Below are 24,321 nucleotides of genomic sequence, written 5' to 3' on the forward strand. Positions count from 1 at the left end.
ATAAGAGTAATGGGACCAAGAAATAAATGTTCATGTTATGTCACACAATAGTGCCACAGTTCCAATTCTGTCTTAGAACAAGAACTGGAGGGAAATGTGTGCCTTATACACGTGCTCCAGTTGCTGTTCTGCCTCATACATGTGCCCCCAGTTGCTGTTCTGCCTCATACATGTGCCCCCAGTTGCTGTTCTGCCTCATACATGTGCCCCCAGTTGCTGTTCTGCCTCATACATTTCCCCCCAGTTGCTGTTCTGCCTCATACATTTCCCCCCACTTGCTGTTCTGCCCCATACCTCTGGAGTCAGCATCGTTCCACAGGAGCTGCTTCTCTAAAACTGCCAAAGATGACTGAAGCAAAGCTGCTGTGTATGCACAGTAACTCCATTTCACCCATCTTCGGTTTCTTTAGTCTGGCAGCTCAGGAGTTCGTCATGCCAGACAGAAGTGGTCCGCGTACCAGGGGTTGTCGACCCCCTATTTATTGTAATTGCTTTTCTAAATGCTTTTGAAGAATATACACATTTTTTTTCTCATTTGTCCGCTTCTAACCTAATATATTTTGCTATCAATGTGCACATCCCTCTGTACATCACAAGCATTAGTGTTCTCACTCTATCTTACTTGTAAACCATCTTCAAACTAGTCCTTTCCCACACAAGTCTAAAGTAATAGGCAAAAGTAGGACACAATTTAGATTCTACAATTTCCATTATTGCATTTTTTTTATTTTTTTTTAACCATTGTTTACATTCTTAATATGTGGAAGCTAACAGCCATTTGGGAATCATTACTAATGCTAGGAGCTTGTAATTCAGCATAATAATTCATACAGTAGTGAAAATGCTGTTTATCTCCACTTTTTAAATTCAGGTGCCAGGTCTCCCCTGGAAAACAGTGCATCCATGCCACAACCATGCCGTTCATTAGTTCTTGTAAGCACAAGCGACATTATCTGTGGAATTACCATAAAGAGAACAATATCGACATATAAGCTGAATTTTTAACAAATGGCTGATTATTCACTTTGATTGCAGTTTAATTTTTTTTCGTTATAAAATATTTTTCGCCACCACTATGTAACATCATAGTACCCTTCTCGCATCAGATTGATTTCTATCTTTCTTGCTTGCTCTCTCTTTCTGTGTAACATTGTGAGTGTCTGAGAATGCTTTGTTTGTCTCGCCTTAAGTTAAGATCTCCATCTGTTTACAAACAGGCAGCAGATCAAAAGTAAAGTTTCTGTGAGTGGGGATAAAAAAATATGCTGCCTAATTGCATTTCTATTCAAATACATGTCATGTAAATGAATTTTTAGTTGGCAGTGAATTTCCAGAAACTGTGTCCTGATGCAATTAAAATGATGGTTCAAGGTAAAGTTCATTTAATTGAAGAATATGAAGGATGTGTGAGGAAAATGTATTTATTCTTTCCACTTAGAGATTCCATAAGGTATTATTCTCATTAGTATTCATGTTTTGAAGGATAAAAGCCTGTCTAATACCCGTACTGAACTACCTTGCATATATAAAGAACAAATCATTTTGCTGGCTTTTGTTGTTTTGAAGAAGACTATTTAAATAATACTAATAAGAAAAATCTGTGGTCTGCTTTGGGTCATGTTTTTTGCTTTCCAATTCTTGGACGTAGCGCAAGAAGTGCAGTTAATGTTTCAACAACTGGTGTGCGTCGGTATATGTACAGTGTGTGTGTGTGTGTGTGTTACCTAAACTGAGTAACCACTGTACAAAGCACTTATTAAAGTGCACTGCTCTCCCTGTTGCCCTTATAATAGCTGAATTTATTGTAGCACGGATTCATCAATATGTTAAAAGATTAGAATATACCATAGTTGCTTCAAATAAGCTAGTGGTGGATTTCTTCTCCAAATCGCTTGTTCCATTTCATCCCACAAATGCTTTGTTGCATTTGGGAAGGCCACTGTTTTAATCTAAAGTCAATGTTGTTTTTCTTGAACAATTACAAGACGTACTACCCTTGTGGTAGAGGCTTATTCACAGATTGATAATTGTCATGAAAAGATACACCTGATCTACAGTATTTATGTTTGGAGAAATCTATGTAAAATGTTTCCCCACCAGAGAGGGGGGAAAGTGGAATTCAAAATAGAAAATGTGCAATACTTGGATGAACTGTATGCAAAAATCTTCATGGTTTGATCCTGCTATTTGCTTCAGTTTTGTTTCCCTCTGATCCACTGTTTACTGCTATATCAGTGTAGCCACAAAATGCAATAATATGGAGGGTGCTACAATAGTTTCCTATAGATAAGGTACAAAATAATATATATGAAAACATAGTGTAAGCTTTGCTTTCATGAGTTCGATTCCAACCAGGTCTTTAACTGTGTGGAGATTTGTATGTACTTCCTGTATTTGTGTAGGTTTCCACATAATGGCAGGTTACTTGGCTTCTGACCAAATTTTCCGTGTGTGTGTCCATGTGGTAGAGAATATAGATGATCAGCTCTATAAAGTACAGTTGTTAATAAAGTTTGTTAAAATCTAATATAATTCATTGTATATCAACTAGGAAAAAGAATGATGATTCCATTGGTATGGTGTAATAAGGAGGAAGCTTCCAATAGATTAAATGCAAGCTTCTTTTAAAAAGAACTGAAATCTGTAACAAATGCAGTAACAATTTGATTAAGTGCTAGAACCTAATGACACTGTTGTAGACCGTATGGATTTGTAGGTTCCGAACAATGTGTTTTGGAGGCTGGTACCATCTCCTTTATAAGTCATTGGAACTCTGACAATTTGTAATGTTTCCTACTTCCAGGTCTCAATATCAGTGTGAAACAAAAGTAACTGGGATTAATTAAACTAGGAAATTTCCCTTTTCCAATTGTTCAGTGTTTGTGTTCCTTATCTTCTCTTGCAATGACAAATTTGAAAAATTTGTGATTGGGTTGTTGGGTGACATATCTAATGACAAGGTATGAGTTAGGAATTCTGATATGCCTGTGGTGACACCGGTTGTAGACCACAGTTGGACAGTTAATAGATGTGTTAGGCTGGGTACACATCACAGTTTTTTCAGCTGATTATCGGGCCAATCACAAGATAAATGACTGTTTGACCCAATATTGCATTAGTGTGTACGCTCCAACGGTGCACATTTATCATTCCAAAGCACATCATATCGGTTCATTTAATTTTTAAATCAAACTAAATTCTCGTTCAACAATGGAACAATGTTGTTCCAATTCTGCAGTGTGTATGCACTCATGACCAGCAGTGCCCATAGATCTCTACGGAGTGTGCAGTGTCACGATTTTTTTCAGCCGATTTGATATGACAGATGAAGAGCACAGATTTTGAATGTAAATTTGTGTAAAATGTGTTTAGTGTGTACACATGAATCTGCATGCTGATCGGGACTTTTTTTTTTTAAAATCAATAATGAAATCGTTAAGGATATCTCATCTGGAGAAATTTTGTATAGTGTGTACCCAGCCTTACTCTGCTATAGTGTGCATGATGAAATGCTCTCTACTAGGTAAATAGTAATCAGAAATGAGGCACTGTGTGGAAAAGTAAATAAAAGCGAACCAGGCAATATGTTTCGCTTTAAAACATAAGCAATGTTCATTATGCATTAGGGATTGCACTGGAAGTAAGATTAGGGAAACTATTGCAGAAAGATTGGTGTGAACTTTCTTTGTGTATTTGATCTGCATTCTTGCATTAGATGTTGCAGCTATTGCCTAAGAGCTTTATGCTCACTATTGTAAGACATATTATCAATTTTTAAAAAAATATAATTCTGTGTGGTAGTTTAGTTACAAGTGTTATTGCTTCATATGTTTTTATGCTGTAGTGTGCTTTTATTATTTTCTGGATAGTTGTAATTTTTGTTTTTATTCAAGACAGCGATAACACCTAATAAAGGTCATTAATGCTCCCCTTCCCCTACAGAATCCTTTTCAAGCTCCTCACTCTGACTTACAAGGCCCTCGCCAACTCCACTGCTCCCTACATCTCTAACCTTATCTCTATTCACACTCCCTCCCGCTCACTGCGATCGTCCAACGATCGTCGCCTCTCTTCCCCTCTGATTACCTCCTCTCACGCACGTATCCAAGACTTCTCCCGCGCCGCTCCCCTCCATTGGAACAAGCTGCCCCGCTCCATCAGAACTTCCCCTAATCTGTCCTCTTTCAAACGAACATTAAAAACCCACCTTTTCCTTAAAGCCTTCCAGTCTCATGCCTAAACTCCCACCGGTCGGCTACCTCTCTTTCTCATCCTTTCTTCCCTTCTCCCTCTTCCTCCCGTCTCTCTCCGTCTCATCCATGTGTCTGTCTGTCTTCCCCTCCCTTTAGATTGTTCGCTCCTTTGAGCAGGGCTCTCCTACCTTCTGTTTCCATCACTTTTAACTGCGCTCTCCAGCTACTCAGCTCACCTCCTCTCAGTCCCTCTGCCCTCTGTCTCCTCTCGCTTCTCTCCGCTCCCCTCTGACTCTCAACCTGTCATCCGTGCCCACCCTCTTGGGTCATAGTTACCTGCCTATACTCACTTTTCCCCTCCCTCTCTTTCGTGCTGTGCCTGAGCCCCCAGAGTTATAGTGCTTACTGTTACTTGTACTGTGCTGTTTCACCTTGTACTGTGCCATTGTTTGTCCTTGTACGGCGCTACGGATACTTTGTGGCGCCCTATAAATAAAAATTAATAATAATAATAATAATAATGCTCTTTGTTGTGCCTTGTTATGGGTGAGGTAGCTGTACCAGCTTGGGTTCAGAAGAGGCCCCACTCTGCTCTTGTGAGTGTGGGAGGGGGGTAGCAGGGGTCTCTGATGGAGGGGACATTGTCAAGCCCCATAGTGGCCGCACCTCCTGTCGTTCTGCTATTGCTTATGTGGCTGAAGAATTAGCCAAATCTGTTCATTGGTTTCAAATAATATTTTAATTTAAGTTCTTACATAAGCAGTGGAAAAAATATACAAGCTCATTTGGCTATTAGAGATGTGGTGCAAAGTAGAGTCAAGTTCTCCTACACAGAAATCATTTATACTAATGTAGGATTCCTAGAAAAGATATTAATTGGATTACAAAAGACAATGAATATTCATTACTCACCATTCTCTTTACTAAAACGGTATACTTCCACCTGTTTGTGTGACCCAGCGTCAATTGTCTACAAAGGACTATCCTAATGTAATCCAGGATTGCTTATGATTCTTGTTATTTGTTATTATGTATATTGTCTTTTGCTCTTAAATTGTGTCTTGACCACTCTGGGGGCAGCTAGTTACAGTTGAGACTCTGATATCTTGATGACTCCTGATTAAGCTGACACTAAAGGGCTGTACTGATGTAGATTCTGAGAATGTTAACATTGAAAACTTGTAACTTCTGGTCAGATTCACATCTAAAGTGCATGTTTACAATTGGCATATCCAAATAGATTGATTTTTCCATTCAAATGTGTGGATTTTAGATCTTCATATATGCAGCTTTGCATGGTATATAACAACCCTTCTTGCTTTGTATCCTGTGCTCCTTCCCCAGTTTTCAATTTGGTCAAATTGAGAGGTGATTTTCTTGGAGTGTATAGATGTATCCTATCCTTGGAGCCCCTGTCTTGCTGTGGCTAAACTTCTGAGGCATGAATATGAACATAAGCAAGGGAATCCCATCCCCCCTGCACAAGAGATTTGTATTGTTGTGGCAGGGCTTTAGTAAGGATAATGAGCTGATTGGCAACCTTTGAAAAGGCTTTGAGTAAATTAAAGGCTGACGGACACAACTGCATTTGGATGAGAGAGTGATCCTGGGCTACCACTTGGCCATTGTCTTAAAGGGTATATGTAGGTTGATTGTTGGTTTATTGTGGACAGATCATTTTTGTTCATTCCATTGTGTTACTTGATACTTCAGGGTAAGCCTTGATATCATCTTCCTTCAGATAAAATGCGCATTTTCTAAATAAGTTACATTGGTGTACTCAAAAACACTTGTCCCATCATAAAATGGTTACGGCAAACACATTGGTGGTTCATGTTTCTTACCATCCACCATCCTTCTTTGGATACAGGGGTAGTGATAAATGAATGATGTCATACTTACATGGTCCGTGAATTAGATAAATGAGTAAAGTGACTGGATTTGTAATATTGACTTGCATATTGTTTGAAATCACAGTATCTGTAGCAGAAATTAATTGAAAAGCAGTAGACTTTAAAACAACATTGTTTTAAAATATTTGCAGGGCTTGCAATTCTTGAAGAAAATGTAATTAAAGATGCTCTGCATCCACCTTTTCAGTCAAGCAATATATTGTGCTTGTGTATAAATGTTCCACAATGCTGCTTGCAATTTGCATAGTTCTAAAATGGTTTTAAATAACTGAAGAATTCCTCACTTGATTTGACTGTGCTTTCAACATAACCATTGTTTTCTGCAAGAGATTGGCTGTGTGCCACTATTTTCCCCAGAACTGAACCTAAAACATGTTTCAACATTAGATGTTACATTACAGGGTGAACTGCACTACCTGTCAGAATGCAGCTGCTGAAGCTTCTATATACTTTGTTACTTTGCTGTTTTATAGCAACATGAGCTATCACTGAGAAATCCCCACATTAAACCTGGAAAGATGTGTGGACCAAAGATGGGAAACTGATGTAGATAAACCTGTCAACTGTCCACTTTTTTTTTTTTGCTATTTAAGTAAAATTTCCAACATGATCTACCAGCTGTATTGCAGCGTTGTCCTGCAATGCATGGAAGTAGTAGCATGTTGTGCTGCTTTCATGTAACATTTTGACAAAGCAGGGGAAAGGTTACATAATTCAGGAGACAGGTTTTTCTGTTCACTAGAAAGCCATATGACATTTCCCCCCCAAAATGAAATGGCTTTAAATTTGTGCTGTGACTACCAGGCCAATAAGATATGTCCAGTCCTGCATTGTGTAATCTTCTTAACCTAGAACACATAACAAATGCCAGTTTAAATAATAAGTAGCAAATTCAAACCAACACCAGATCGGAAGGGATTATTCAGCAAATGCACACATGACTGCTAGTTTGTTGTTATTGGGCAGAAGTAGAAAGGTTAACATGTGGGTGGGGATATAAAGTTTATTCACTCATGAAAGTACTACTTGCAGTTATTCTTTGTTTACAGTTGAAACATGTGAGAATGGCACTTCCTCTGTTTTGCAATGTTTCCACTGAGGCAGAGGAAAACAGGTTTGGGAGAAAGTAAACAGTGTCTGCTACTATAAAAAAAAAAGTTTTGGTTTTTTTTCCTTTATGATGAATTATGTCCCATCTGCTCTGCCTTTTTTTGTGTATTTTGTTTTGTGTATGTGCTGTATATGTGTTGTGCTGGGGATAGGAATTTAACAATAGGTCAGCGCAATCATCCACCTTTAGGAGAGCTCAATTCTTGTAACAACTCCTTGTTGATGGAAACACCCTTACCCCATAGGTATCCAGTTACTCAACTTCTGAGACATACATGATAGATTGAACTTGCTGCACAGAGTGTTAAGACTTATAGCACAACCGGTGGCATTCTATTGTTCGTCCAGTTGGCAGTATATTGACAACTTTCACAAGCTCTGATCCTTTTTTAAATTCTTCAGGTGTAGCCACTTGTCGAGCAGATGAAGGGAGCTTGTGCCAGGGCCTTTTAACATAACTGTGAATCATTTTGAAAATAGTGATTTCCATTCAGTAGTTATAATCAAGGTTATCTTCAGAAACTGTGGGGCCCAGTGCAAATGATTCCCCCACCTTCCTTCCACCACTCCCTCCATTTTTATCTGCCTAATATTTGTCACCTCCACTAACTTTGCTGCCTCAATCTTTTTGCTGTAACTGCTTAACATGTTTCTGAAACAAAGATGTGTAATAATGAGTGAACTCTAGGTTTAATAGTTTATATATAGCTTAAAAGAAGTCCTAAAGGAAACACACTACACCTATGCGTGTGTTTACAGTATACTATAATTTCTCACACACAGTGCTCACACAGCATGGATTTATGGGGGAGGGGGGGGATTCATGTCAAACAAATCTTATTGACTTTTTTGCCTGGGTAACTAAAGTAATAGATCAAGGGGGGCATAGGTGTAGATGCGGCTTATCTAGATGTAGGTAAGGCTTTTGACACTGTCCCACATCGCAAACTGTTAAATAAACTAGAAAGCTTGGGATTAGATTCTAAGATGCTTGAATGGATAAGATCTTGGTTGCAGGATAGAAAACAGAGTGTTGTAGTAAATGGAGTGCATTCACAGGAGGGAAAGGTTACCAGTGTACTAGTACAGGGATCTGTACTAGGACCAGTGCTTTTTAATATCCTTATTGGTGGCATTGCAAATAGTATTGAAGGGAAAGTATGCCTTTTTGCAGATGGCACAAAGATATGCAGCAGGGTAGACACACTGGGAGGGTTAAAACAAATGATCAATGATCTAGGTGAACTAGAGGAATGGTACATAAAGAGCGTGCAAACTGCAGTTTAATGCCCAAAAATGCAAAATCATGCACTTGGGTCTCAAAAACACATAAATATATTATAATGGAAATTACTGAGGAGGAAATGGATCTAGGAGTCACTATTTCAGGTGATTTAAAGGCAGGTAAACTATGTAACATAGCAATGGTAAATTCAAGTCCAATGCTTGGTTGCATAGGGTGGGGAATCGGTAGTAGAAAGAAAGAAGTAATAATACCACTGTATAGGTCATTGGTACGGCCTCAACTAGAATACTGTGTTCAGTTCTGAAGGCCATATCTCCAGAAGGGTATAAATACATTAGAGACTGTACAAAGAGGGGCAACTAAAATGGTGCACAGCCTACAGCACACCACTTACCCAGAAAGAATAAAAGATGTTAAAATGTATAGTTTGGAGCAGAGAAGAGAAAATTGGGACATGATAGAAACTTTTAAATATATCAAGGGATTTAACAAGGTCCTGGAGGGAAACCTTCAAAGGAATAAAAATATTCGAACAGGAGGATATGCACTGAAACTGGAGGGAAGTAGGTTCAGAGGAAAAACTACTTAACAGAAAGGGTAGTAGATAAGTGGAACAGCCTCCCATCAGAGGGGGTAGAGGCTAATACAATAGAGCAATTGAAACATGTTTGGGATAGACATAAGGATTAAATGGGGTTACCAGAGGTTAGAAAATGGGCAGACTAGATGGGCCCAGTGGTTCTTATCTGCATTCAAATTCTATGTGCTACAACTTAGTCAAGTGATAGGGGTAGCCTTCTTCATGACAATTATTGCTAGTAATGGCAACTATATGGGTAGAACTTGCTCTAGGGGCTTATGCCAAGGGAAATATGGAAATGGGAGCTATCTAGCACTAAACGGTTATAAAGAAGTGCCAATAACTAATCAAGAGTCAAACTGTGCAATACCAACAAGGTACTAATGCGGCAGGTGAAGTGGAAATGTTGGTTTTTAAATTCTGTAAATGCAATCAAAGGTTAGCAGGCCATAGTGCAATTACAAACGACTGAAACTTGAAAGGTTTATGATTTTAAAACAGAGGTAACTTGAACAATGAACACTATCTATGCAAATAAACTTGCTGACAGTTTTTTGCAGCAGGCTTCAGTTTGCAGCATACAATCAGGCAACTGCCTGGGAAGACAAGCCTTCGAAAAGATGGTGCAACAAGAGTGGGAAACCAGATAGAAGATACTCCAGGGGAGATGATGCTTAACACATGTGGTGGGGCATTTGCAGATCACAGTAGTTTGGGAGGTTGTAATAAATAGAGGTTGGGCAATGGTTGCAGCAGCTTACATCTTGTGTTGCCCTGATAGCAGCCCTAGTTAGAATAGTAGGTCTATTTTAAGCGCATTTTCATATTCAAAAGTGTTCTACTTGCATTTAGTGTGTTTGTTTTGTTTTTTTCGAAGACAATAATGACATGGTGCTATTGGCTTATCATGCGTACTCCTTTAAATAGCCCACATATCCCTTTCAAAACAGGGGTCAAGATTCTCATTGTAAATTTATCAAACTAAAAATTCCAGTTTATGGGTAGTTTCCAACCATCATGTTAGCAGTTAGGCATGAAAGGGCATGTTTAGGTTGCTGGTAAAGTATTTATGTGCAGTTGTGGCCAAAATGTTTGGCACCGTAGCAATTTTTTCAAATAACTCACAATTTCCTCTAAAGAGATTGTGAAATTTAAGTTTTTGGTCTCCACAATTTTTTCTCTGTTGATATTACAAAACCTTTGTTTTTTTATTCTGAATTTAATAGTATATATTTTTAAATCTGAAAACGGCATTTACAAAATTGATACCCTAGACTTATTATTTGATAGGACAGCCTTTGGTTAAAATAACTACAGTCAACTGCTTCCTATAACCATGGAGGAGCTTCCTGCACTTCTAGCAGTTTGATCCATTGCTGGGCACTTCACTTTTTGAAGTGTTTGGAGTCATTGTCCTGCTGGAAGATCTATGACCTTCAATGGAGACCCTGCTTTCTGACATATAGTTCAACATTGCATTCCAAAATGGCCTGGTAATCAACATATGCTTCACATTAAGAAATCTGTGTCAGATGCAGCACAGCAACCTCAATACATCACTGAGCCTCCTCTGTGTTTGACTATACAGTGTTTTCTGTTTTACTTTCTGTAAGCATAGATAATGCTGTACTGTTCCAAAATATTTGGCCTACTCTGTCTACAGGACATTGTCCCAGAAGTAATTTTGGCTTGTCCTGCTGTGTTATGGCATACTCCAGTCAGGCTTTTTTATGTCTTTCTCAGCAGTGGGGCCCTTACCAGACGTGTGGTGCGAGTTGAAACTGTTGTACCTTGTGTCCATACCTCTCTACATTTAGGCCTTTAAAACAGATTCGGGGTTGTCATAATGGGGGCATGGACATACCAGGGGTGTTCCTAGCACTTTTGAAATGATAGGCTGCCTGTTTTCTCCTCTTTTCCAAACACCACCATTGTCGTGTGCACAGCACCCATTTGCCACTGCTTTGCCATGCAGAACAACTGTAAGCAGAGGATTCTTGCCAACTTTCCCACTGATCGGGATGGTGGCACAGAGCCTTTAAACCGGAACGGTTGGGAGGAATGTTCTGTCTGAAGGTAACCTGGAATTTGATTGGCTATTGATCGAGGTGTATTCCCCACCATTTGAACAATCCTGCACTGCAATCTTCAATCAAGTTTTCTATAGCTGTCATGTCCAAGGAGGTTGGCTATAGTGCCATTGGCCTTAAACTTCCTAATACCATTATATGTGGTGGAACAAGGAACCTCAAGGTTTCTGGAGTTTGATTTGTAGCCTTGAGATTACCGAAGCTTGGCTATAATCTTCTGTCTGACCTCCATAGATGATACTCTGGCTTTATTTTCTCCATGTTCATTGCAATACTCAGTGACACAAAACAGAAGAATGAATGAATGAATCCTCTATTCAAGCTTGTTTAAAGATTGATATTTATATTACAGGCACCTGCTGCTACTTACCACAGATGAGTTCAGTTCCAAAGTGAAGGAGAATCACCTGCTTGAAATGTAATTATTCTCCTTCCAAAAGGTAGCAATAATTTGCCAGCCCTTATAAGGATTTCTGTGTGGAATAAGCTACAACAGTTTTTTTGTGTTTATTCCACTGCAGGTCAAATAAATAAATATGTGGATATCAAAATATTTTAAAATTTTAACAATTTTCTGGAAGAAATGGTGAATTTTTTGAAGAAACTGCAAAGGTGCCAATATTTTTAGCCACAGCGATGTAGTGTGTGGTTGTGTCACATGACACATTTCTTAAGTGTCTATAATGGTACGTATGAACCTGGTTACAAGGGTCAATCTCATAAACAAATAATTTTATTCCATTATATACCACCTTACTAATTGATAACCATGGAAATTGTAACTAAAAAAATTATAATTAGTTTAAACTTTGTGTGGTAGAAAACTGACATACTAGGAGCACACAGCAAGCACTATGTTCTGCAACAAGTTATTTATGCAGTTTTTTTGCCAACGCCCAATAACCTGCCTGTCCTCTAAGACTCACTGAACAAGGAGCAGTTATGTCTGACATTATTTCAGTTTTCAATCAAGCAAAAACAACGAGAAATTGCTATGAAAGAAATCAAATGTAAATGTAGTAACTGTGATAGCTATATACATCTGCACATGATTACCAGTTATGACATTATAATGCAGCAATTATAAAGCCATTTTTCATATTATCCCATTCAGTACTCTTTTTACATGTTGGTGTGAGTTGACAAACACAACTTTTTTTTTTCTTTCACATTCGGCAAGATCACAAACTTCCTCTTACTTTTCAGTCATGTTAGTAAATACATTAATTTACTAAAAAACTATAGTTAATATATGTCAGGTATTTTAAAAATAAAATGTTCGTTACAAGGAATCACAATTTTTACTCTGGTATCATTTGTGACCAGTAGGTGGCAATGCAAATCCTTTACTTTATTGTAGATATTTGCAGGACATTCTAGGCCAGATGTGCCAAACTCGCAGGCCACATGCGGCCCAAACACATTTTTTGCGGCCCCACATTACTGTGGGAAAACAAGTGGAACGCGGCCCACATTTTATTTGGTTCATTTTACTTAAAAATTCACTGAATACAACATAATATTTTGCATGCGAGTTCAGTCAACCATCCCTGTCAGTGTCACTTGACACGTGTGCATGGTGATTTCGCTCGTCTGACACCACCCTTGCTGTATGTTGTCGCAAGCAGGCAGAACAATATGCTTTTGTAATTCAAGCAAACTACTTGGTAATCTATGACTGTGCTCATTTTTCATTTGGAAAGTTTTTGTCCCGGTACATTTATGTCAGTTTGTCAATTGTTTATCAAATGTATTACCCTGTTTGAGCTGATGATGGTTACTTAATTCTTTTTAGTGTTTTTGCGTCCCACACAATCTTAGACTTTGATTTTCTGGCCCAAGTGGGGTTTTGAGTTTGACATTCTTGCTCTAGGCAGACTCTTTTTAGGGCATGATTTAAATAGAAGCTGCATGTTTGTATTGTCTGTAGATTGATACATGGATGTTGGTTATATTTGCTAAGCAAAAACACAAAGCTTAAATCTTCTACATGCGAAAAGTGATCAAAATGTAAAAATCAATAACTTGGACCCTTTTCATTTAAAATGAACACAGTGTAAACTATATAACAGTCTCAGGATTAACTTCTATCTCTGGCAAATGTTTTTTCCCCGGGTTTTACCCAGTTGTGATTGAAGCAGAGATCCCAGACATGAACTGCAATAATCTGAAAAGTATTTCAAGTTCACTAAATCTGGCCACAGTCCACGGTTTTTGTTTTGTTTCTTTTAATAACATTGAACATAATGGTTCATTTTATTCAGTACTTTAATGCATAATAAATTTTAACAGTGGCCTAGAGTGAACTCAAGTGATATGATTGTCAAGAACAGATCCTTTTGGCACTGTCTGAATAAGCTCTATTTTTGGCAACCACTAGGTGGCGAGGTTGTAATATTGGTAGAGAGAACTCAGACTTTTTTTTTTTTTCCTTCAATTGCTTAGATATGTATTTTACAAAGAGAAGACAAAACCAAATAATTTAATATCTTAAGTTGTTGGGTGGCATCCTCTTTAACAGTTTGTATTCAGCAGTGGTTCTGCAGTTCCTTAGTATCTTTCTTTGCTGAAATACTTGATTGTATATGTCATTTTAACCCATACTTGCCAACTTTTTCTTGTTGGCTTCAGGAAGATCACGGGGAGGTGGGTGTGCGGCAGCGGGGCTTGACGAACCGCATCATTTTGGCCCGCCCCCTAAACTATTGTCACAATTTTGGCCAATTATAGCAGGGGATGGTCTAAGATTACGCAGTATTTGCTTCATTAAGCTCCGCCACTTATCTTTTGCGGGGACGAGAACCGGGAGGTTGTCCTGCTCTCACATGGGAGGTCTCCCAGAAATGCGTTGCCTTCTCTCCCAGACATGGCAACTATGCTTAAAGAAAAGCAGCTAATGAATCTCTAGAGACTGAAGTGTCTTTAACATTTCTGTCTCCATTTCTGTCTCCATTACTGAAGTCATGTTGTGTTACCTGTCAGTCTTTGATTAAATCTTGGTCTCCATGAAAATGGCCACCTCCATAGGCATAAATACAAGGACATAGGACACAATTTCTGATCTCATCATGCCACAGATGGCGAAACCAACCACGTCTTTTACTGGCTCAGCATCACGGGGGAATACCAGTCTTCAGGGAGTGAGGGAGATCACCCTTATTAGGGAGAGTTGGCAAGTATGTTTTAACCACTTCTAAGTTTATATAAAACTTACACAGGCATACAAAGTGTCAGCCTAGTTGTACCACTAGTATCAAAGCACTGGCATAACAACCTCATACAGTCCAGTTTATATTGGTCACTGAGGTAGGCCTGACCATCCGATAGTGCCACCCTGTGAATTTATGCAGCTAGTCCGGTAAATCACAGATATTGTGACATTGCTGAAGTGGTAACTTTTACTTTTGTTTATTTGTAAACCGTGACAGTGGGGAAACCAGAGCATAGAGCATACATAAAACGGGGCATACAAGGTAGACAAGTAAGGGTAGGAAGAACCCTGTTCTTGACAGAGTTTTACAGTCTAGTGGAAAATAGGGCAGGTCTGAGAAAAGAGGAGAAAGTGTGTTGTTTATAAATTAACTATAATTATACCAGGTAGCAGTTTTGCTTCACCAACTGCAACCCTAATAGGATATTGAAAATGTTTAGGTGTTGATGGAAGTACTCTGGAAGCCTAGAGATATCATGTCAGAACCACTGATCCTGTGTACCTATTTTTATGTGTAGTCTTGTTTTATTGTGGGGACGTGATTAAACCTTAAATTTTACATTGAAATGGTGCTTGGCTCAAAGTGAAACTTGGTCAGGGTAAGTAACATAGTTGATGAGGTTGAAAAAAAAAGACACCAGTCCATCAAGTTCAACCTGTTTTGGATCTCCTGTGATCCTGCACTTATATTTGAAATTAATCCAGAGTAAGCAACCGCCAATCTGTTTTCAATTGTATAAATCCCCCCAGACTCAATATTGCAGTCCTATTTTTACCCTATATCCACTACTATCCTTCATTTAATTTCACATGATAACCTGTTATTTTTTTTTTTTTTGTGTTTCAGAAAAGCTCAAGAGGAGAATAAAAAAGTTGTTCTGGCTGGATGTGTTCCCCAAGCTCAACCACGTCAAGAATATCTAAAAGGCCTCAGTATAATAGGGGTAAGGTTATATGTTCTAAGAGGGTGCCAATATGTTGCTCTGTGTTGTACTATCCTTGATCTTACTAATTTGATAATTATGCAAATATCTAATATATTTTTTGCTAATATTATAAAAGCCTACTTCTAGTTATCTAAGTTATGGTATGGCTTTTGTCCCAAATATTGAAAATTGCACTCATGGACACTTGAAAGATATTTTTAAATGTTTATATTGTTGGAGGATGTTCCAGACAGACCACAAACATCAACTAGTCATTTTATCATCATTGTTAACAATTGGTCATCTTCTTTGTTACTCATATTTCTCACTTAAATCTCATCACTAAATAATTTTATTCACCTGTGCATGAGAAGAAAAGTTTGCCTTTCAAGAATTACATACACTTTATCACTTTAGAGACAGAGGATTACAAATTGCATCTCAAAGTGCGCCTTGCTGTGAGAACTGCAGCACGTAGAGAAACTCAGGCAATGGTTGGTGTAGCTGTCATTGTACCATGTACTGCCTACACTCGGTACATATCATTTTTAACTTCAGCTGAAAATTTTAAAACTTTATGCTGTTTTCTCTACTAAAGCTCCATCATTCAAGGCCACATTTACTTACACACCTTTGATTCACACGCTTTTTTTGTGCAATGATGATAGCGGTTACTAAAAGTGAATGCATGTATTTTCAGCTTCCAAGAAACACTAATTGATTTAGCCATAATATTACTTTTGCCTTGCATAATTTGCTCACATTTTCATAAGGTGTAATATCTCACAGACAACATCTGTGCATGTTGTAGTTTATTTCATTGTAGATGCATAGCATCAATTTATCTAATATTTATGTATCTTTCTATGAAGAACTCCATTTTTCTTTTCTTTATGGCTTTGTTAGCACATACCTGCCAACAGTCTTGTTATGTTTTTTGGATGCATGAATGTTTTTAGCTTTGTTGAAAAATGAGATTGGTCTACCCCAAAATGTACTGGGTTTAAGTGTGTTTTGGATAGAATGGGGTTGAGGCCCATTTCTGATACTCTTAATATAGATGAGCTGCAGACACTGGAAATCTGTCTTGTGGTTCCTGTGCCTGCTCAGAACAAGGATTAACACATCTGACAACGCAGCAAGTGCTAGAATTACTGGTTGGAAAAGTAGAACTAATTATCATGGTGGGTGGTTTAGTGCAAAGTGTGGGTAAATGAGATTGTTTCTAAGTGTCCCTATGTCTACTAAATATCCTCCTCAACCTTTTCAGGTTTTGGTGGTCTTATTTCAAATATTGAAAAGGAAGAAAAGCTTGCACATTTATCTGGTGGATCAATTGTTAAAACAACAATGCAAATGCATATTTGCACAGACATACTAAGGGAACTATATTCAGAAAGACCTATTAACTATTTTTAAAAGTAAAGCATTAGTTTATAGTTGGGGATTAAGTCTATTGTTATGGGCTTTTTTGATGTTTAAAATGTAAAAAAAAAAAGAAAAACGCAATAAAAGTTTATTTGATTTAAAAAAGAAAAGTAAAGAATTAAAATGGTAGACTTTTGCCTTATGAGTCCCACCTCTACAGTTCTTATGCCATACATCAGTCATCACTCATTGGGCTTGTCAAACAGTAGAGTATAATTTATGCCTACAATATGCTGAAGTTTCCTGATAAATTGTTAGTTAATGGGCTGTCCAGTCTTGGATGGCAATCTCTCTTCAGATACTTCTCCCCCAATGTAGTGTATTAGTAGGTGCCAAGACTGGTTTTCAAATCCAACTCCCCATTCAGGCCACTTTTGCAATGCCTTCCTCCCACCTTCACCACAATATTTCATGGCTTGAACCTCCAACATGTTCTATACATACACATGGTGTAATATATTCTACTGGTATTACTTATCACCAAGCAACAGCGAAAATGTAATGGTTCTTTTCCTGTTTGTTTTCAGATAAGAGATCATGGTTGTGTTTTACCAATAATTAAATTAACACTCGTCCAATCAAGGGGAAAATTCCCTATGCCCCTCCAATCTAGACATTTTTTAATTTACTCTGATTAGCTTGGACTAGTAATTTGAAATTGCCTTTTTATCAGTTTTATATTAATGACTGTTCATCAGTTACTTTGGGCAGGGTCTCATTGTGTTTGTGGGAGGTTTGTTTGTGGGAGGTATTCCCCACCAAGAGACTGCATGGGTAGTTGAGAGGATTATCCAAATAGAAGATGTTTTAATTCGAAAAAGTAGACATCAGCTTTATATTAAATTAAAACTTGCATGATGTATTGTGAATTATATTTGTTGACGTGCATCAAAAACATACTTAAAATATTCAAAAATAGACACCTGTTAGGTTTATAGCATTGGTATGCTTGGCCAATGATGATTTCAGTGTAAAGATGGCATTCTGTTCAAAATCTCCACTTTGTACTCCAAACCCACAGAACAGCAGAGAAAGTTATGAAGATGGAATTCCAGTTTTGGGCATCCCTGCTTCTCTATCTTACTTGCTCTGATGTAATTACAGGTGCCATATGTGGTGGTCTTAATCTTTCTGTAGCTGTGTTTTATCAGTTTTATAAACATACAGCATACTGCTACACTTTTTTTCTTCTTGAAACCTATTTTGATAAACCGGAGTAAACATGTTGCATGACTTTTTATACATATGTATTGAAGGTAAACAAAGTTGTCTTGAGATTTGTAGAATATGAACTGCCTTCAACACATCGTTTAAAAAAACAAAGCAAAAAAAAAATAATAGGTTTTGTCATCACTTAAAAAAAAAAGTAATTAACTTATTTGTAAAGTATCTTTTCACGAAGCAAGCCATGGCAATAGTCATTTTGGAAGTAGTAATGGTTCTCTTAAGTTCAGTCTAACAGACTTACCATATGATGTTAAAATAGTTCCATAAATTATTGCTTCTTTTCGGCCAGACCCTGGTAGCAATAATGTTACACACACCTATGTCATTTTCTTGTGTGCATGTCTGTCTAAGTAGATGGCTTACTTTCTGTGAACTGGCAGCTAAGTGTGAGGTCTATTGCAGAAACATGCTTACAAAGCACTTCAGTATACTCAGTGAAAGATGCTGGCACCTTTAGACCAATATTCCTCTTCTGTGTCATTGGTAAAATGTCTTATGTTTGCAATTGGTTATACAAGCATACTGATAAAACAGTATGCATGTATAACCAATATATAACAGTAAACCTATAGATCTTAGTATGCTACTGGAACAGGCTAAATGGACTATGAACCCCAACAATTAATTTTTCAAATGTGAACTGTTGGGGGTAAAGCACACATGGAATGGGTATGTAAATTATGAAGTGCTTATGACAATGCAACAAAAATAAGCCTAAACTGCCGTAGAGTAGCTGAAAAGTTTAAGCAAAAATGTGTTTAACCTCCCAAAGTGATTGAAAAAAATAAATCATAAACAATATTACTTATTCTAGTAAATATATAAAAATACAACTGCTAATCAAGAATTGTTTAGAAAGTGTCCTTAAGACTCCAGGGGGTAAATGTATCAAAGTGCGAGTTTGCCAGCGTGTTTAAATCGCGGCAAATCGCGGGTGTTTACCCGCGATTTTTTTAAAAAAAAATGGAAATGTATCAAGCTGCGATTTTGACACTCATGTTCAAAATCGCTGGTCATCTCTGGCGATTTTGAACGATGTAAACACTCCCGAGTTTAGCTAACTCTCCTGTGTTTGGCAAACTCTCCTGTGTTGTAACAGTGAGATGTAAACACATCACTGTTACACTGACCTGTCATACAGCTGCCGGAGCTGTAATACAGTAAATACAGGTTACGCAAGTAGCATAGCGCATGCGCAATGCGCTACGTTAATTGCGTAAGCGCTAGATACAGTATTATGTGATTTCCCCACTAGCGTGGGAAAATACCATATTACAGTACTTAGCTCTTACGCAAACAGCGTAAGAGCATTGCGGAACGGACCTCCTACTAGGTAGGAGGTGTTTGCGGCGGCTCCTGGCTTTTTTTTATTTTTATCTTCAATCAAGACTCAAGATTCGGGATGTACAAATATGGGCCCCTTCTGGGCGAAGTGTTCCTGATGGCACAGATTCCCTTATGGAGGTATCAATGGCTGGGACTGGGGCAAGCCAGCCGGCAAGATGGATTTACAAATAATAAGTGACATTGGAGCAAGAAAGAAGGCATCATCGGTAAGTATTTGGGTTTTATTATTTTAATAAATACTTGTGGTTTAAAAGAGGGTGGTTAGTGTCTTTATTGTGGGTTTTATTATTTTTATTAAATGTATGTGGTTTATAAGAGGGTGTTGTGGCTTTGTAAACTTTTTTCTTTGTGGAACTACAGGGCCCAGCAAGCCAGGGATGTCAGGGCATGTTGGCACTTGTGGTTCTCCAAATGCCAACATGCCCTGGCTGCCGTGGGTATGCTGGTGCTTGTAGTTATACAAGCACCAGCATGGCCACACTGTTTTTGGCAACCTGGCTGGGACTTGTAGTTCCACAAACAAAATTGGTGTCAGTTTGTTTTTTAACTACTTTACGCCGTATTACCCTACTACCCACAGCCCAGGGGTGGTAGGAAGAGCCCTAGTGCTATCAGCACTGGGCTGGTTCTTTCTAGGGGGGGGGCCCGCTCGTTTTTTTCAGCGGACCCCACTCCCTAGGGAATCCAGCCCAGCGCTGAACAGTCTAGGGTTGGTTAGTCATTATGGCAGGGGGACCCCTGCTGCGCGTCTCCCTGCTATAGTGCCGCCAACCCTGGCTGGTTTGCCTAGTGCTGGTAAAGTGAAAATCGGGGGAACCCCACGCAAAATTTTTCCCCGATTTTCACGGGACCAGCACTAGTCAGGCAGCACTAGGGTTAAGCATTAATAGCGGGGGGAGCTCACGCTTTTTTTTTTTTTTTTCAACTTTTATCTGTTCTTTAACATTTTAACACTGTCAGGGCAGTGTAACAGTGATGTGCTTGTACAACACGCTGCTATCAAGCAGCGTGTTGTATCTGGCGTGTTTTGAAGCAAACTCTCCTGAGTTTGCTAACTCGCAGCTTCATACATTTGAGAGCTGTATAGCTGCAGTGGCAAACAGTCGGGAGTTTGATCACTGGCGATTTTGCAAACCGCGATTTTGACAGAAGCACAACTCTGGCGATTTTGCATGAAATCTCAGCTTCATACATCGGCGAGTTTCAACTCTCCTGAGAAAATCGCTGGAGTTGCAAACTCGCAGCTTGATACATTTACCCCCAGGTGTAGTATAGACACTGGAACAAACATGACAAACCACTGTAGTTCTATAAATGAAGTGCATATATGATGAGCAAAAAAAAAATCCGAACTTAGAATAGAGTGGTATGATGCCAGCAAAGAGCAATTTTCATAAAGTGATTATATACTAAGATGTGGCTAAATTGAAATCAAGCACCTGGTACTTGGAGCAAACTGACTGCAGGCCGATTGTGAACGCTTACTGTAAAAAAGTTATTTATGGTTTGCTAGATATTTAAAAAGTCCTTGTATGATTAAATACAATATTTCATCTGACGCACAGATGTAGCTTCAAAATAAAAACTTTTGCAAGAGCTTTCCCATAATAAATTTTAGTGATTAAAATATAGATCTCACATAGGACAAATAATTAAATAGTATCGCATCCGCAGACTCAGAGTTTCACAGTAGCAGTAGTGAGTAGTACAGATCAATACACCCTGAATGGGAATCAACAAGTTCTTTAAAACTTTATCTGTTTTCTGAGAACCTAAAAAAGAACACCTTGGTAAGCATCTAGAATTAGTGGAGCAAAGTACTGGTAGCCTATTTATTATTGTGTAGTTTTTTTTTCATTTGAGTAATGTGCACATTTATTAACAGTGCATTTTTTTTCGAAATCCAGAGCAGTCCCCATAGATGTCTATGGGGACTGCTATATACCACAATTTAAGAAGTAATGAAAAAGCAATTAACACATACTGCAATACTCTGCTATGAAGAGCATTGCAGTAAAGGGATCCCTCACCGCATCTTACTGCTCTCCCCTCCAGTCACCATCACAAAAGTGGTCACTTGCGATAGTGACCATAGAGGACATAGGAGAGGGGTCTTCGCAGGAACAGCAGTTTTTCATGACTACTGTTTCTGTTGAAGTTTTTTTTTTTTTTAATAACTATGCACGATATTTCAAACCTTATGTTTGCGATGAGGATTGAAATACATAGTGTCTAAAATGCGGTGGGTAATTAATAGGGGCCTAGGGACGATAATTTTCCCATCATAAGCAGCCTCCAGCGTTTCATAGATCTCCTCTTCACATGCACCGCTGTAGAGAAACATTTCTCAAGAATGTTTACTACACTGCAGACAATACTCACAGTACATGATGCACACACTGGCTTTGTGGAAAGATTATTCCAAGAGGTATACACCAACATTTTGGTGCGTTGTTTAATTTCTTCAAATAGTAATTGATAGTGAGTCTTATTTCAATGTTTTTTTGATATCACAGACGTGTATTTCACCCACTCCGTATAAACAAATGTAATTAATAAGTAGGAAAGTAAACATTTTTAAAATGTATAACTCCATTGCTCTTTAATGCTCTTTGCAGATTTATCTTGTACTCTGCACGTTCTGTTTTTGTTTTGTAATGGAGTTTTCTTTCAGGCATTGTATATATTACTGGAACACTAAAGAACATTTTTCACTTTAAATACTCTGTCCGGAATATTTGTCTCTGAAACAGTATTGTAAATCTGGTCCAAGGTCAGATGGGGAAAGTGCAGCTGCCATGGGAAGGATAAGAAACAAAATTGGATTTTTTTCAGCTGTGGCTGTGTGCATCAGAAGTAATGCCCTTTAGTAAGTTTGGCAAACATATTTAAACTTTAATCTTTCACAAGTTCTCTCTTTATCTTGTGTGTATCTTCTTCTCTCCCTGTATATAGGTAGACAGAGATTATTTATACATATATCTGTCTCTCTACCTAGTGAAGTGGACAGGCCATAAATAAAGTGCCTGTCGGTCGCGCTGCGCCCGGCTGTCGGTCGCGCTGCGCCCGGCTGTCGGTCGCGCTGCCGCTGCGCCTGCCTGTCCGCCAAATTCCGGAGTCTGGGAGAGTTGGCAAACGGTAGTATGCCATACTGCCTTCATTATAAAACAGAGAGGTCACAGGAGAATGGCCATGCTGGTTCAAGGTTACATGAAGGCAATAGTAACTCAAATACACATGCATTACAACAGTGGTGCCGAACACACAGCACATAAAACCTTAAAGTGAAAGGGCTAGAGCAACATAAGACCACATCAGGGTTCCACTCCTGTTAGCTGAGAACTAGAAATTGAGAATAGAGTGGGAACAGGCTCACCGTTACTAGACAGGTGAAGTTTACAAACACTTATAGCAGGATCAGAATTTGGCATAAACAGCATGAATCCATGGATTCATCCGGCTTTGTGTAAATGGTGCAGGCTGGTGGCTCCACAGTCTTCAGATCTCAGTCTTATAGAGCACCTTTGGGATGTGGTGGATTGGAATTTTGGCAGCATTAATGTGCAGTCGACAAATCGGAGCAACTGTTTGATGCTATCACGTCAACATGGATCAGCATCTCTAGGGAATGTTTTCAGCACCTTGTTGAATCCATGCCACAAATAACTTAGGCTCCTCTGGGGGCAAAGTAGGACACTACCGAGTACTGTAAAGGTAAGGGAATGGAATTTGATAGTTTTCAGTAGGAGACATGACATGGAGGCATGGCATAACACCATGTACACCCAGTGCCTCCAAGAGGAATTTGGGCTCAAAGTACAGCAACTTTATGTGCCCTCCTCCACAGATAAGCAGGAAAAGTTGTGTGCTGCCATAGATGGTGTGACCCCCACCATGGGGGTGTTTGTGCCTCTTTACACATGACCTATTATGTATTAAAACGGTGGTGGTCTCACCTACCTGATGTTGCAGTTTTCACAACCTGATACTGGAGTCTTATATGGATCCTGGTATGTTGGACCTGTTTGGAAAACGTATAGGTACATGAAATATGTAAAACCGAGCAATAAGTGAACACAGTACGTAACAAATCATGCAGTATATCATACATACATTGTAACACATTACGTTTATCACTCCAGGCACATCACTACTCCCATAGACACACACACACACACACACACACACACACACACACACACACACACACACACACACACACACACACACACACACACACACACATACACACATCGGTGGTGGGATTCAACTCACTCATGCAGACCAGAATATATCCAAATTAAGGCTTTATTATGGCAACACATTACCTTAAGACGTTCACAAGGTACAGGGTAAATGGTAACATGTGCCCTCCAGCAACCTCTTGCAGTCAGCACTCTAAAGTAACAGTATCAATCTCCGTATCCTTCAGATTCTTATCCTCCTGCAAGTATTACCGCTGCTGTTTAGCTAGACCGTTTCTATGTCACCCAGCCTGGGACACTGGGTCACTCAGACCCTGTCCTGGTAGTTTTTCCTCCAGCGGCACCACAATGCCTGCTCCTTGTCTTTTGTGCTGATATTACAAACGTCAGGATCCTCCAAGAAAAAATGAATCCATTGACATACTGCTCTCCTTATATTCCTGGCTATTTACAAACGGACTAAGGTCAAGATGTCCCAATCCTCCCCCTTTCAGCAGGAGTCTGCCTTTTATTTAACTATTAGACATACTGTTTCTGTTACCTTGATTTACAGTGGAATGGCTTGACTTAATTAACTATTTGGCTGTATACATTTAACAAAGGGTTACAATTTTGCATTAGGGAATGACGGTTTACGCTTGCGTGAAACATTAAGACTTTTGACACATTGTATCCTCAGACTTACACGATCTGAGTTTGTGATAAATTTTGATCCAATAACATTTATATTAATACATATATCTGGAAGTTCTAACCTAATTACCATCTAGATTATCTGTTGACCTAGATATAGATAACTAATTTGGGCTGCCAGCTAGCTATAATAAGTCACTCAGACATTGTTC

General features: G+C 38.7%; 1 protein-coding gene across 1 annotated transcript in view; it reads left to right on the forward strand.

The window, feature by feature from the left end:
- Positions 1-24,321, forward strand: part of CDKAL1 (CDKAL1 threonylcarbamoyladenosine tRNA methylthiotransferase) — a 731,528-nt gene that overhangs the window by 135,483 nt on the left and 571,724 nt on the right. The window contains exon 6 of the mRNA XM_075213134.1: positions 15,191-15,287. Coding sequence (XP_075069235.1) covers positions 15,191-15,287 — 97 coding nt within the window. The remainder of the gene's footprint in view (positions 1-15,190; positions 15,288-24,321) is intronic.

The sequence above is a fragment of the Mixophyes fleayi genome, chromosome 5 (genome assembly GCF_038048845.1).
Source record: "Mixophyes fleayi isolate aMixFle1 chromosome 5, aMixFle1.hap1, whole genome shotgun sequence".
NCBI classification, from domain to species: domain Eukaryota; kingdom Metazoa; phylum Chordata; class Amphibia; order Anura; family Limnodynastidae; genus Mixophyes; species Mixophyes fleayi.